Source organism: Chelmon rostratus, chromosome 5, assembly GCF_017976325.1.
Source record: "Chelmon rostratus isolate fCheRos1 chromosome 5, fCheRos1.pri, whole genome shotgun sequence".
Taxonomy (NCBI): Eukaryota; Metazoa; Chordata; class Actinopteri; order Chaetodontiformes; family Chaetodontidae; genus Chelmon; species Chelmon rostratus.
Genome location: NC_055662.1, coordinates 9,169,432 through 9,185,037, shown reverse-complemented (window position 1 = coordinate 9,185,037; position 15,606 = coordinate 9,169,432). Strand labels below are relative to the sequence as shown.

General features: G+C 38.7%; 1 protein-coding gene across 1 annotated transcript in view; it reads left to right on the top strand.

Annotated features, from left to right (window-relative positions):
• fam102aa (family with sequence similarity 102 member Aa) overlaps positions 1-3,672 on the top strand; it is a 29,958-nt gene extending 26,286 nt beyond the window's left edge. The window contains exon 12 of the mRNA XM_041937716.1: positions 74-3,672. Within this exon, the coding sequence (XP_041793650.1) occupies positions 74-119 (46 nt within the window). The 3' untranslated portion in view covers positions 120-3,672. The remainder of the gene's footprint in view (positions 1-73) is intronic.
• Positions 3,673-15,606: the final 11,934 nt, after the last annotated feature.

Genomic DNA, 15,606 nt, shown 5'->3' with positions numbered 1-15,606 from the left:
ACATCACACACATTCATGAACTTGTTCACACACACCGCCTGACTGTTGTCCCTGTGTGTTTGGGTCCCTGCAGGGTGTCTGCAGGTGGGTATGAGCCTGTGGTGATAGAGAGCCATTAAGCCGAGACCGGCAGGAGGGACGACGTGTCCTGTTGTCTCGTCTTCTGTCTCGCTGGTTTTCCTGGAGCTTCAGCCGGTCTGATGCCGTGAGGGGAAAACCTTGTCAGTTTGCACTTTATGTGACGTTTGTGGCAGTCTGCACTCCGTTCAGCTGTGTTTGTGATGCTGAGAGCGACTCAGAGTGAAAGCACCAGTGCACAAACCGTTTCTCACACTGCCTTGTGGTGCATTCACCTGCCTCTGTGTTGCAGGAACAACATTTTGGATGGGGACTTAAAGAAGTCCAGAGACTTCAGGAGATCACACCGATTAGCAATTTCACCTGTTCAGTCCTGAAATGATCCAAAATCATCCATGTGTCCCCAGTTCACTGTTACAGATGTTCTCTATACTAACACTGCTGGTAGTTGGTGACAAATATTATCCAAAGTAAGAGGAAGGAAACATAGTGTTTAAACTTACCGAAGCTCTTATTTTAATGTCTGAGATAATGCTAATGCATCATGAGTCTTTCCTCAATCCTAACCGCATACAGTGTGTCACTTACTGTATAGTATGTGTCTGAGTTTGCTGGTAGAATACCAAAAAAAAAAACAGACATCAATGAAACTGCCGTGCTAGAATGAAAAACTAGCATGAAGCACAGCAGGGTCCGGTTAGGGTCAGATTTAATGAAAAGCTATAAGAGTTAAGCTCTTATTTCAGTGACTGTCCATGATATACCTTCAGGACCTTCGCCCAGGAAAGACTACAGTACAGTCCACATGCGTTGACCACATGAGTTCTCTGTCTTCAGTCCATAAGCACATTTAAGCCAAATGTTTAGGTTTAAGTCATTATCAGCACAGGTCATTTTTCATTTCTTCTCAGGCACTTCCTCAAATCTGCTCCACAGTTCTTATCAAACTAAACATTAAACACATGCAGTGCACATATCACACCAACTGACTGAATTCATCTAGTGCCTCAGAAGGGACAAGAAGTGTGAACTTCTGTGGAGAACATCTTGTGTTTGAGTAATGACACCACATTAAAGCCAGGGAGAGACTGGGAGAAATGTCTAACTGCTATCAACACTGTCAGTGACAGGAAGTAACTGAGGCTCAGCTGTCTGCCACTGCAGGCTTAAGGTACTACATCTTTACTGGGGATGCATGGATGATAATGCTTTTCATGGTTACAACCCGGCAAGTTTATTCTAAACTTGACTTATTCCTCTAATATCATAAAACATTTGACCCACAGCTCCTGCAGTACGATAAGTTCATCTGTACCAGCAATTCTTTTGTTGTGTACTTGATTCCTTGTAACTTAAAGTGTAAAAGTCACAGATATTTAGGTTTCACTGGAGATTCAGTCGATTATTTTTTAACATGTCTGTAACATGTGTTTTTTTTCTCCCCTCACCACTTGTTGAAAATTAATCTGACACATTTTTGTTGCTACAAACTGCCTGAAATGCAAATCAAGGCTGTAACTGGCTCATATGTTTTAAGGTATATGTGATGCGAATCAGGAGGGAAAAGTTTCCACCTTTAAAACGTCTAAACCAACAGCCCAATGAGGGGCCCAACAGCAAAAATGTGATGAAATGACTTTCTATGCAGCCTAGACATGCACTGCATAACAGAAAGCCCTATATTCAACTTCCACTGACAGGCAACACATCCAACACTGAACATGATCAAGAGTTTAGAAAACCACCGAGCAGCCGTGAAGGTGCAGGAACTCTGAGCCGCCTCAGCTGATTTCTTTTTGTTTGAAGTTGTTGCTGTTCTCTGTTGATCAGGGAAACGCAGCAGAACCACTTTGTGCCTGTAAACTTTCTCTCGAATGACCCGAAAGCGCCGCAGTGTCCATGATAACAGAGTGCTTGTGATGGTGAGGAGAGAACTGTTGTGTCCTGTTATTGTGTCTTTGTTCTGTTTCTTTTTGTGTCAGTCATGTTGTAACTTGCAGGTGGAGCCATTTTGGAAATCCCTCTGTTACTCACTGCATGTGTACTACTGCTGCCCTGTTGCTCCATCTCCATGAAGGATTAATTGTATGAAATTTTAGTTCTCCTCTCTCCTCAGCCATCAGACGTTAAAAACAAAATGTGAGGTCAGCTGAAAACACTAGTTCTGTGGTACAAACTGTTCTGGTTTTGCTGTGTCCAGTTGAAGGAGTTATTTCCATGCAGAGGGATTCCTGCAGCGCTCGCGACTGTAAAAGTCTTTGTTGCCCCCTGGTGGAGCAACGGCCTGCTGTCGGGTTTCTGCATGGGCCCTTTGGTGCTTACGAGTATGTTTAGTTGGAGTAAGGCTGGTTTGTTTACAGCTGTCATCAGAAGAACAAACACCAAAGAGGCACCAAAAAGGACGAGTTTCTGTAGCTCCGACAGACACAGAAGAAGAAGTGTTGGCATCCAGCTGGCTGGTTGGCACTTTGCTTTGTTTTTTTAGTTTTATAAGTAGGTTTTCTGTTTGGAGTTTGAGCTCTGCAAACGTTCCCACTTCAGGACGGAACAAGAAGGATCGAATGTTGTGCAGAGTCTTAAAATCACATTTTTGGTAAAAAAGGTGAAAAAAGTTGTCGTCCTGAGAAATAATGCTCATTTTTTCCGATTTAGGTCATTTTTATGTCACTGATCTTGTGAATTTAGCTAAATAACATGGATGCTATGTTTCAGGGTTGCAACAAATGCAAACCTGCCTTGTCGATTTAGTCTGGCAATAATGTACTCGATGAATCATTAAGTCGATTAATTGTTTAGACAAAAAAATGTCCGAAAATAGTCAAAATATCTTGTTTTGTATGACCAAGAGCCCCAAACCAAAATATATTCAATTTCAAATGATATCAAACTGAGAAAAGCAGCAAATCCTCAACCCTGACAATCTGGAACCAGCAAATGACAGACATTCATGTATGACATATAACTGATTAATCAACGATCTGTTGAACTACTACTCAGGTACTCGTTTCGGCCCTAATTAGTTAGAACAAAAACAGTGATCCTTGACAGAATATTTTCCCTTGTTTACAGTGAAAATCTGCTTTTAAGACTCTTTATCAGCAAACTTGCTTGTACGGACGTTATTTTTCCAGTGAAGCTGCAGTTTTCCGGCTTGTGGCTTCACATCTTCATCACACTACGCTGGTTGAATCCAGCTCATTAGATATGTTGAATGACTTCACACTACCCGCGCTGTTTGTGTTTTGCAGCTGTATGTTTATTAATCACATTATTCTCACATTTGGGGATGAACCACTGTTGTTATAGTCTGAATTTGGGTTTACATCACCACAGCCTCTAGTATTCTTTTAAAGCATTTATTTATATATTTTTTGTTCTTAATTCTTTTATTTTTTGCCTGGAGGTTGGTCATAAGCTATGCACACAACTCACCTCCCTGAGCTTTTTTTTTCTATTAGTAATTCTAACAAATTATTCTATTGTAACAAAGCTAGTATAACCTAAATTTATAGAGAATCATGTTGGAACGGTTCTTCCAGTTACCACGTAGTTACTACGACCTTTTTTGTGGTATTTCTGCAGAAATGACAATAAAAAGCTAATCTAATTTTCTGTGTCATGTTTTTAATTATGTTGTGCTGTTGTGACATGAAACTGTCATCACCTTGGTAGGTCATTAAATACTAGAACTGGCAGCAGTATATGTGTGTTACCAAAGTGTATGTGTGTGTGTGTGATCTTGTACTGTTGCTATTTAACCAGGACGCCGAGGTCGTGTCCTCTGTAATATTTCCGAGAATTTGGGGAATTTAATGACAAGAAGAGCACTTTACATCATGCAGTTATACACATTTAAAAAAAAGAGTGTTTTTAAATCTCTTAAAATGACTAAAAGGCCCCTCAGACATACAGTACGTTTCAGGTGTGATGGAGCCTTAGAAATTATGCTCTCGTGGAACAAGTATTCAGCATACCATACAGAAATGTAAAAAAAAAAGTATATTACATGTAAATGTCCTGCATGACAATCCATCCATCCATCCATTATCTATACACCGCTGAATCCTTTGCAGGGTCACGGGGGGGCTGGAGCCTATCCCAGCCGTCTCCTGGGCGAAGGCAGGGGACACCCTGGGCAGGTCGCCAGCCTACCACAGGGCTACACATATAGACAGACAACCATGCACACCTCTCATTCACACCTATGGACAATTTAGAATTATCAATTAACCTCAGCATGTTTTTGGACTGTGGGAGGAAGCCGGAGAACCCAGTGAAAACCCACGCTGCACAGGGAGAACATGCAAACTCCAATCCATTTCAAATCAATTTCAAAGTGAAAATACAGAACTATTAGCAGCAAAATGCACTTGAAGTATTAGAGTAAAAGTATTTGTTTCATACTGTGACTGATACAGTTAATACTGATGCATCAGTGTGTGCTATAAGCAGTATACTCACTGTCGTAGCTGATCAGGGTGTAGCTACCTTGAACTACTTTATATACAGCTGAGTAGTAAAATTTTGTTATTTATCTAAAAGATCTGTTCAGGGACTTTAGACTCTGATCATCTAAAATCCATAGACAGTCCAGTTTATGAGGGCCAGGTCAGAGTTTTAGACCTTCATAGTAAGAACGTTCACTTCTTCAAAGGGATGTTTAATGGTTACAGTTGGATTTAGGGGCTTATTACATCAGTGAGGATCCTCACGAGTACTGAAGAACAACTGTGTGTGAAAAGTGAGAATGATTAACAATTGGAAGGAATCTGACACTGAGGATTGTTACAACCACGAGGAGCGAGACACTTCAGTTTGTCTTTTTTCAACAAACCAAGACACTTTAAAAAGCAGACATCACTTAAACCCACAGAAATTAATTTTAAATCCCAATTTAGATCTCAGCCTCCAAAGAAATCAGATCTATGAGGCTGAATTTTTGAGAAATTTGTAGAAATGCATCCCACATGATCACACTTGATATTTGTGGTTCCCTCCTACAGATGGCAGCACCTTGCCACACTTGAATAAGAGCAGAAGAAGGAGATGTAGGAATAAAGATTTTGTTCAATAAACATATCCATAATTTGTTTGCTATATTTTAGACTTAAACCCACAAGCATTTCACCGAGGCAGAGCAGCTTCTGATGCAGGAGGAATTCTATTAATTGAGTTAAACCTTAAAACCAAACTTTTAACATGTTTCCTCTGGTTATTGGACCACCAGCAGCGTTGTTTTGGTCTGTGTCTACTGTATGTGTAAAAAGGCAACTGTTTGCTAACACATTGATTTGTCAACTTAATGGGTGTACAGGTACGTATATATTTTAGTTCCCATGTAGGTCAATGTGGTGCTTTCAGCCTGTTTCACTGACCTCAAGTGGCAAAGCCATCCAAAATTAAACACAGGTTGAAGGACATATACCATGTAAACACAGTACAAACTATAATATTAAACATATTGACACTCGAGTTTAACACAGGGCCTATTTAAAGGATCAGTCATAAAGATTGTGTTAAAATGTAGACACATACCAGCTCCAGGCTTGATAAGTACTTTTCCTATGACGGGAATATGTCTACTAACAATATATCTTGTAGGAATCATAAAACCTGCTGAGAATAATGTCATGGGACAGATCTTGCTGTCATACCTATTTCCCAATTTGACGCTGAACATATCAGGAAGATGGGCCTAGCTAAGGCCTTATGGAGGATAGATTTGGTGTCAGGACATCAACACATCAGCTTATGTTGAAGTGGGTCTTCTTGCGTTGCTAGGAGGAGGAGACATTAAAGGCCATAAAAGAGGCCTTAAGTCAATATTGTTATTTGAGATTGGGTTCATTATTTCATTATTGTGCTCTGGTTAATGATTATGTTGGTGCTAAGTCCCTTGTAGCACAAGGGCTGTAGGATATGATTTGTATAGGCTCGCAGGGCCTTAAATTTCACTCAAAGATACACAATGAAATGTAAGCTTAAGTTAAAGATGGAGGGAGCAGAAGGGAGTCATCTAGCATAACTGAACATGGAAAACTTAAGAGATGGGGATTTCATCTGTATTCATCTTCCTGTAATCAGGGTTTAAAGACGGGGGTAGAAACTTTAATTCCTAGTAAATGAAACTTTGATTGCACATATGAACAGAAAGATACAGACAAGAGATTTGTCCTGGTCCAGGGGGACATCTGCAGGTTGTTTTAGTAACTTTTCTAAATACTTATGCTCCTTCTGGATCTGGAATGGAATTTCTGAAAACAAATCTTTGAAATACTAATCTTGGAGGCTCATTCTGTCGTTTCTCAGCTTGACTATTTTTTATGTTTCAAATAGATTTATAGAGGGTGATAAAACAAAGATATTATGAGGTGTGGGGAAAATTGGGCAAACTTTTTGCTTTGAAAAATAAAAAAGCAACAAGCAGAAAACAATTTATAAATAAAGCACCCTACAAAAAATCTATACATCACACCACAAAAGATATACAACATTAATTTGAAATTTTAATTAAAAATTTTAGACTAACAAAATAAGATTCTAGTTAGTGAAATTACAGATGAAGAAATTAAAAGGGTAATTTAAACTTTAAAACCCAGTACCCAGGGCTGGAAGGCCTTCTCTCAGGGTCTCATATAACCACGTGCTCAAGACTGGCATAACTCCTTGGAGAGAAGTCCATCAGACATTTCTTAAAACTATTCCAGCATTGTATAATAGCCCAAGGGCAAGAATAGCCATATCAAACTCATTAGGCCTGGCAAGAGGGACCGGACAGGGCTCTCCAATAAGTCATTGCTGTTTCCAGTGTTGAATCGGGGGATCACTGATGATAATAATATTACAGGTATACAAATGCCAGGTCAAGAACATAAAATGTCCTTATTTGCAGATGATATTTGAATTTACTTGTCAAATCCAGAGACCTTCATTTTGAAACGATTGTCTCTTAGATGTTTTTCGCTCCATCTCAGGTTATAAATTGAATAGTCCAAAGACCCAAATACAAGTACAATACATGTTTCAATTACTGGCCTTGCCAGATTATGAACGCTAACATCCTACCAAATTGGAAATGGATCATATGAGATATCTGGGAGAAAACATCCCAAAAGATTTAACAAGTTTGTACTCCTTGAATTTTAACTGTTGAGTCAGAAAATAAAGGAGGACATAAAGGGATGGAATTTACTTCTAATATTAAGTTTTGAGTCACGAAATGACACAGTAGAAATTAATATCTTGCCAAGGTGACAAGCCCAGAGGCACAGGGTTTCTGGACTCAATAATGCAGACCACACACAACAGCGAGGTTTCAAAATAAAGGATGAATTTATTAACAAAAGTCGCTCAGGATGATATACAACAAAATAAACTAGGCTAGGTAACAAAGTACAACAAAAGGCACTAAGGATAATTAAGACTGGCAAAGAACAAAACTAACAATTGCTTTAAAAAAGTGAGAGGTAAAGAGCAAACAAAAGGCGCAAGGCAAGACTAATCACTATGGCTGGATACCAAAGTACAAACAAAAGGAGCAAGGTTAGACTAATCACACAGGCTTGGTAACAAAGTACAAACATAAGAACAATACTAAACTACCCTCAAGACTTACTAGGAATGCAGGAGACAAGGATTATGGAAAGCTAGATAGCAAGGCAGTACAAGACATGCCACATGACAATCTGGCATAGGACAAAGGGAGACGCGGACTATATATACACGAGGTAACAATGAACAGGTGGACACAATTAGGGCGGGGTAGACAATCAGACAGGCTGGAAACACACCAGGAAGTCAAGGGCCTGAAACGAGAGGAGAGTTAGGTTTCACAATAAAACAGGAAGTGCAAGACAAGACATGACGCTTGTGAACAAAACACATTAACAAATCTCATGAGACATGACACAAGGTTATTGTATTTGTGTCAGACTCTTCCAGTTGAAATAACTGATAAACAATTCAACAAATGAGATATATTAATATTGCGGAAAAGGATAAGATTTCAAACTCTTCAACTGACAATGAACAAGGAAGGATTTGCACTCCCCTGAGAACATGTTAATTTATCTCTGAAAACATGGGTACATATTAGGAAGAGATAGATAGAAAAGATAAAGACTCTGAGATGGTGCTCTTATGACCTTGACCTTACCTCAGTCAAAGTCAGTGTGAGCTTTAAGGGATGAATAGGGCCTCTGCTCATACCGTACCTTTTAAATCAGGGGACACTGAACAATTTTCTGACATTGAAAAGACTACACGGTGAATCTGAAACAGTGACTTTTTTTAGATTTCTTCAGGTATGCCATCACAGAAACAGTTCTATGTTAGCAAATCAAAGTGCGTTTGAAATTAACCTATTAAAAGTTTTTATTAGTGCCTGTGGGACAAATTCAGGCCTTAAACTCATGACGAGACTATATTACAGACTTCAGGAGATTAAATAGAAAGTAATTAATATAAAACAAAAATAGGAAAGGAAAAAAAAAGAAAAGTTGCATTCCAGAGGAAGACTGAACAAAATATTATGAATTTCCAATGAAGGATATCATGCTCAACCTCATGGAGAGCGTTTAGCTGAAGTCTCAATAGTATTTTATCTCATCTGTTCAGAGGTCTCACCACTCAGGCTGTTACAGCTGCTGCAGGAATCGTGGCTCTCAGGAAACAATCATTTGCTTTGGGCCTGTCCAAAAGTAAACACTTTTTGGTACAAGATGTGTATAGCTTTAGTAACAACATTTGCGTCAAAGATTGAGGATATTGAAACAAAATACTTATTAGGAATATTGTAGTATTGCTTCTTGAAAAAGCAATTACAATGAAATGGCATAAGCCATGAAAAGATAGATTACTTTTTAAAGGTACCGCACTAAATCTGATTGTGTGAACTGCTGTTATGTGATTCCAAATTAAGTAAAAAAGAAAAAAATGGCACATTTGGCCATTACCATTTCAAATTTTGATTGTGCTTTTGTGGTGCATTTACAAAAAAATGTGTAATTATTAAATTACCACAAGCTAATTGTCACAACCAGGACAGGTAGACAACCAGGGACCTGCAGGACTCCTGGGGGTCTGCGGCCCTACAGCAGTGGCTCACTTAAACTAATTGGTAATCCATCATCATTAGGAGCTGTGTAGCGGTCAATACATATGATTTCATCTTAGGACTCTGTGGGCATGTACAGACTGTCCTTGATTGACATGTCTTACTGTTTCACATACAATTTAAAGCTTTCTCGAATCTTTTAAACAGCTGATATTTTAACATCCAGAATCATTGCTGGAAAAGCACAACTGTAACGAACTAATTAATCACGACCGCATTTGATTTCGGTGATTCAGTTCCTTGGTCCTGCTATTGTGTGAACAGGCTCACTGACATTGACACATTGAGAAAGTGCAACAGACACATCAACAATGTTCATATTTTGAGATTATAGCGGATTAAAATGTCTGCCTGTTAGTACATAAAGTGGTGTCATTGTAGCCCTGCTCCACTTCAACTGAGCAGAGGTCTTCAAAGGTTACCTTTTCATATGTATAATTGTTTTGTCTGTCCATTAAGGGGCTCCTCAGGAATTGAAACTGACCAACAAACCATGGGGAATGGAGACACTCAACATTTGGACTCTTCGGGGTGAATCTGTGACAGAAGGCAGGAGGTAAGAGAAGAGGAAGTGTGAAGTCTCACACTTTAGCCTCTGAGAAAGGCTGGCTGAAGGACCTTTTCAAACTCTCAGTCTATGACATTCAATGCATTGCCTGCAACTGGTCAACAGTGTGATGGCACTGGTTTCCGGCTGCATCTTTTAGGTTTGCGAGGGTGGAGGTAAAGTTTTGGTGTAGTTCCATGTTTTGTGGAGATTGCAAACCACGTGTCTCATCCTGATTTATGAGCTCCATCTGGTGTGTGCACCATTAAATGATAATACTTCAAGGCACAGTGCTTGACAGCAGTGGAAAAATGTGAAATTTGATCCTGCATGAATTGATATGTTGGTCACTTAGAAGCAGCGCAACAAGCTATAAACACAACACTATCATTATGTTCCCTTCAGAGCTGATATGACCAACATGTCATCAAACTCTTGCTTTTTTCTACAAATCCAGCAGAGACCGAACCACGTTAGCATTTATTTGGAGTCATTCAAGTGGTAAATGTAAGTCTAATAATCGCTCTGGTCTGGTCAGGGAAATATCTGGCTCATCAGTAGCTAGATGTTCCATTTTCTTCATAAGCTAGTCATTAACTTTGCTGCTTGGTGCTGGGCTGGAAGTGTACTATGGGTTTATCAGAGCTGTATATACAGTAAATGTGCCATTAAACAAAACCTAAGACCCCCAAATGCCACATAGAGCTGAGGAAACTTTTACGGTGTCACTTTTAGTGACACCTTTCACATAGACATAGGCATAATGTGAGCCTTTCATAACAGTCAGCAAAACAAGTGCTCAAAGTTTTGCGTTTGTTTCACTCCAGGCAGCCATTTGTTGTTATACAGCAGACTTGTGGTTGACACCTTATAGCCTCAATCTTGACAGCTCTGATCTATGCAGCATTAAAGTATAGGAGCTTTCCTGTATCTCACGAGTCAAGAATCCTGCTTATTACCACCTATAGGCAACTGTAACTGACAGTTCCAGTGAAATAACACGTGTGACCTTAAATGGAGCACGACAGTGCGTGGTTGAAAGTTTTCTCACATGAAACTACAAAGCGAGAGATTTATTCGTTTCCAAGTGGAAACTAAAGAGGTGTTAGATTAAACTGTTGAAGATAGAACATTTGTCATGTAGGAAGACCCTCTGTCGACCAAAATATACAGAACATCACATAAGCAAAGTGCGTTAAACAAACTAGAAAAAAAGCATGGAGTTACCAGAGAAGTGGCATATGGAGTTCAGTTTTTAAAATAATACAAATAACTTGTCGTAAAAAACATTCTGAAGTAAATTCATTTTTTCTAATTACTTGAGACAACAAAGAAAAGAGGAAAGAAGAGAAGACAACTATGTGAGTCTTAAAGGTGTCCTGTGGAGTTATATTTACATTCAGTTCTTCACTAAAACATGTTTTGTATATCATTGTGTTGAATACATCCCCTCCTCATAAAACATTTGCAAGGGCCATTTTTCTTAAAAGTTTGAAACTGGTATCGTTTAAATTTGTGTTTGCTTTCTCGCAGTCTCTTTTTTTTTTCGGTCTTTGCTGACACATCATGTTGCATTACTGCGGCTTCATGATGAGTCAAATAGTGTGAAACCGCTGGTTGGAAGAAACAAACATTTTTGATTAGGATGCATTAAATTTGTTGTTCCGAATGTGTCAGTTTGGAAAGCACGTACAAATTATTCTACTATGATCATTTAGGAATAAGAAGTTGTTAAAAAAGTGTAGCTGTGTGGTAAGACTGTAACATTACTGTTGCAAATTTGGATTGGTCCTTGAATGTATGGATGCAAATATTTGTTTTACGTATTATTATTATTATTATTTTAAACTTACTTTAATATAACAGAGATCTTCAAGGAACCATTTTAGCTTCATCTGACTGCAAACATAGGAGGCCCTTGACTGATTCCATGAGGAACACCACACAGGTTGCATGGCAGTTGGGGTACCTATCTCTATAGCTAGTTAGTTGTGCACGATACAGTACTGTTGCATTTGTCAGACATGGACATAACATCTAACATCATATTACAAACAAAGAATGGAAACTGTCCTAAACTTTACAAATAAATATAAATAAAACATGAACTGATTCTTCACTCACACCTAAATCTCATAATAAACCAAGACTTTACAGGGAGACAAGTAAACAGGAATTTTTCTATAGCTGACGCTAATGTACCTGAATGTAACTGTTTGTCAAGAGATTTATGACTTTTGGCAAAGTTCTGCTTCGTATAATGCTCTAAACTGCAGTTCATCAGACAATACGGTATGTTTATATTTTAGTTTTGCACCTAACATCAACAGGCCCTCATTCCTTACACACTACAAACAATTTGCGCTGAGCATCATAAATACAACACTGCAAGTAAGTTGAACTTTAGCATCTAATTGCTGCCAGAAATATGCTGTATCTTTGTATCCTGTCCTGGTTTACCATTAGTCTCCACTTCCCCCACCATTCAGTCACATTGTTAAGCATTTCCTGTATATCTGTGTCATGTACTGCTAGTAAAATTATCATCAGCATTATATAGTATAGTATACCAACAACCAAATCATCTACTTTAATCCCCACCTTATCTATAGTATTTTAATTGCTAATGAATTATGTACAAGCAACAAAACAAAACAAAACAAAACACTATCCGTAAACTGCAACAGATTATTAAACACCACACTGAATCCAATCTCTGAACAGGCTTCAAATGTTACCGTACTAAGTGGACGGGCTTACAGTGCTTTACTCAGCACTATTTCAGTGACTTTTCTATTCTGATGTAGAAAGTCTGGAAATTTAGATTAAGTGGTTTCCCTTGCTGGTACACAGATGGGTTTTCACTTTAGGAGGTTGGTATAGTACTCTAAGCATGCCAATAATAGAATGCAGAGTTGGTGTATTGAAGGAGGGCTGTGCTGCCTGTCACTGCTTGTGCTGATGAGGGTGATTTCTTTCCTCCTCAGCTGAATCATTTACTTTTGCTTTTGCTGCCACACACAGTCTCCACAGAAATCCTTTAAGTTTCATCTCTTGAAAATGAGGAGAAACGAAGCAAAACAGTGTATGTCTGACTTTTTCTTTATTCTTGTTTAGAAATGTTCTTTTTAGAAAGATTTGTTAGACTGGTCTGTAGTTTTGGGCCAGCCTTAGTTTTGCTCCTACACAACACAAGTTAGATTGATTCACAACAATACAAACAGACTAAGAAAATCCGAAGAAGTAAACCCTGAACTTACAGCCAGTGTCACCTGCAAAAAGGTATTTCCACGGTAACAATCACTGACACCTGCTGACCAAAGAACATGGCATGGCTTATAATTTGTGCTTTGCTAACAGTGCTTTGGAGGGAGCAGTGAAAGGGGAAATACTTTTTAGAGAATGCAGTAAACCGAGACATTTGATGCGCTTGCTAGGTCAAGCGTGTTTTTTAGATTGAGAAAGTCTTGAGTTACTACTCAGTATGGCAAAGTAGTTCTACCTGAGATAGTCAAGAACCAGACAGCTTTGTGCAAATGATGAATTTAGACATCTGTCTGAAATCTGACTGTAAGCCACAGTCAAAATCTATCTTTGTGAAATAAGTCACTGATTTCACTGCTGGAATGACTTTGAATTTCTCCAGTCGGGCACGCAGAGTTTTAGAGACCTCTTCCAGAGATTCCCTCTTCCATATTCAGTTCCTCTAACCTGTTCTATTATTAAGCTGTAGTGTACGTGTTCCTTTAGAGGGAGAAATCTTTTTCACGCTGTTTATCAGATTTGTCAGTTACCCTGCATCAGTTCCAGGATTAACTGTATCAAGGCTTTAGCGGGTTTCACACACTTAATGCGTTAAAGCAAAGTTTCCTGTTTTGTGATGAGTTGGTGTGAAGTATCGATTCTGGGAAATGTATATGTGTGCAAATGGCTCAGGAAGTAATTAGTACAGTATAACTTTCCCTCTCTCTTTCCTTTCAGCTACTGTCAGGTCACTGTACCATCTGAACTTTGACTTCTTTATTAGTCATTTATAAAAACGTTCACAGAGGAATTTATATCGCAATCTAGCATTGATGATTGTTTCAGTCAATAGTTAGCTAACTGCACAAATACAAAATTAAAACATAAAATTAAAAGAAAGTGAAAATCAAGAGCACACATATTGCCTTGTTGTTTGCCCTCGCATCTGGACATGATGGAAACATGTGATAAAAATGAATAACATCCACAGGCTTTATTATTCAATCCAGTGCAACCCAAAGCCAATTTTAATCTCTGATCCAGTTTTGAACGAGATATTTTTTGTTGCCTGATCAATCGTCCAATGTGTCTCAACAAAAACAGTGTCAAACTCATTTTGTTGTCAGTTTAAGTCAGAACCAATATAATGACTCAAACGTTTATCTATTTTGTCTCAGAAAGCTGGACTGCAACTTTTATTGCATTTGCCGTGCGAATCATTTTGTAAAGAAGTAGTAGACGTAGTACTAAACTGTGTACCTAAACGTAGTACCAACTAAACGTAGTACCTTAATTAACCTCTGACTAGTAGCGACAGCCGCAACAGCCAACAAATTTGTTTCTTTGAAATAATCATGTGTGCCCTCAGACTACTAAATCATACTCTCAAACTGGAGACCGTCTTGCAATGAGACCACACCAGCAGCAACACCAGTCAACATGCTGATGTTCCAACCCATGAGTACTCAGTAGTCATTATTACCTCAGTACATGAGTACTCAGTAGTCACTACTACAGCTACACACTTCTGAAGTTCATGACGCCGCATCTGATGACACTATCACATCGACAAAATCTGTCCACAGACATACAAACACCTGGCAAAGCTCTCAAAACTGCTTCTGTGATCGTTACCAGTACAATACAGTACAGTCTCCAGGACCACTGTGCCATTATGACACACACACACAGACTCACAAGGTGAAAACAATCCCAGCCACTCTGTCGCAACTGGTTTTAAACTTCCCCCTGTCCCTGTCTCTTGAGGAGTTCAGCGGTACACTTTCACCAAGGGATTTCCAAAATAACACAATGTTGTGCTGAACAGCCTTAACCCAAAATATATCCATGTTTTTGAGACCAAAATTAAAAATAAAAAAGTCAAATTTTATGAAATCTTGGAGGTCCACACGGGGAAACTAATTAATAGTAAATTAATTTAAAATAGGAAAAGCAGTTCCAGGGTATGATTTATGTAATTTGGTGGCCCAACTTACTAAATGCAGGCAACAAAATAAGAATATTGTGCACGATTAAAGGGAATGATTTATCATACATTCCCCATGCCACCAAATTGACTGAGCCACATTTGGATGTAGTCAGGGACAACTGAAGCTACATAAGGAATAAAGTGTTCAGCACCAAATTTATGCCCTTACGTGTCCCCTGGGGCACCATTTATCAGTCTGTGTAGATTTTCATTTTTGGGCCCTTTTTGCATTTGTTGCACACATCTCCTCTCTGTTGCCGTATTTCTTGTTGGCATTCACTGTCAGTTATTATTAATTACTAGACACCTGCAACAATACAGCTTTAAAAATCCCTAAGAACATTGACCTCCAGAACACCCCTTGTAGAATCCATTTTTAGGCCTGATTAACTTGATTAACTGGAAATCTAATTATTTAATAAATATATGCATGTACTGTACCTTGAACTTTGACGTCTTCGTTTGACCCACTAGAACCAATTAACCAACCTTATCCCAGCAGGGTTCAGAATTTACTGTACATGGCAGATCTTACCTAAATTTAATCTGAGAATATACATATTATTTTCATAAGCGGGAACTAGAGTCTAATTTTGGGAGAGATAATAGTCCCCTTAATTGATTACCAGAAAA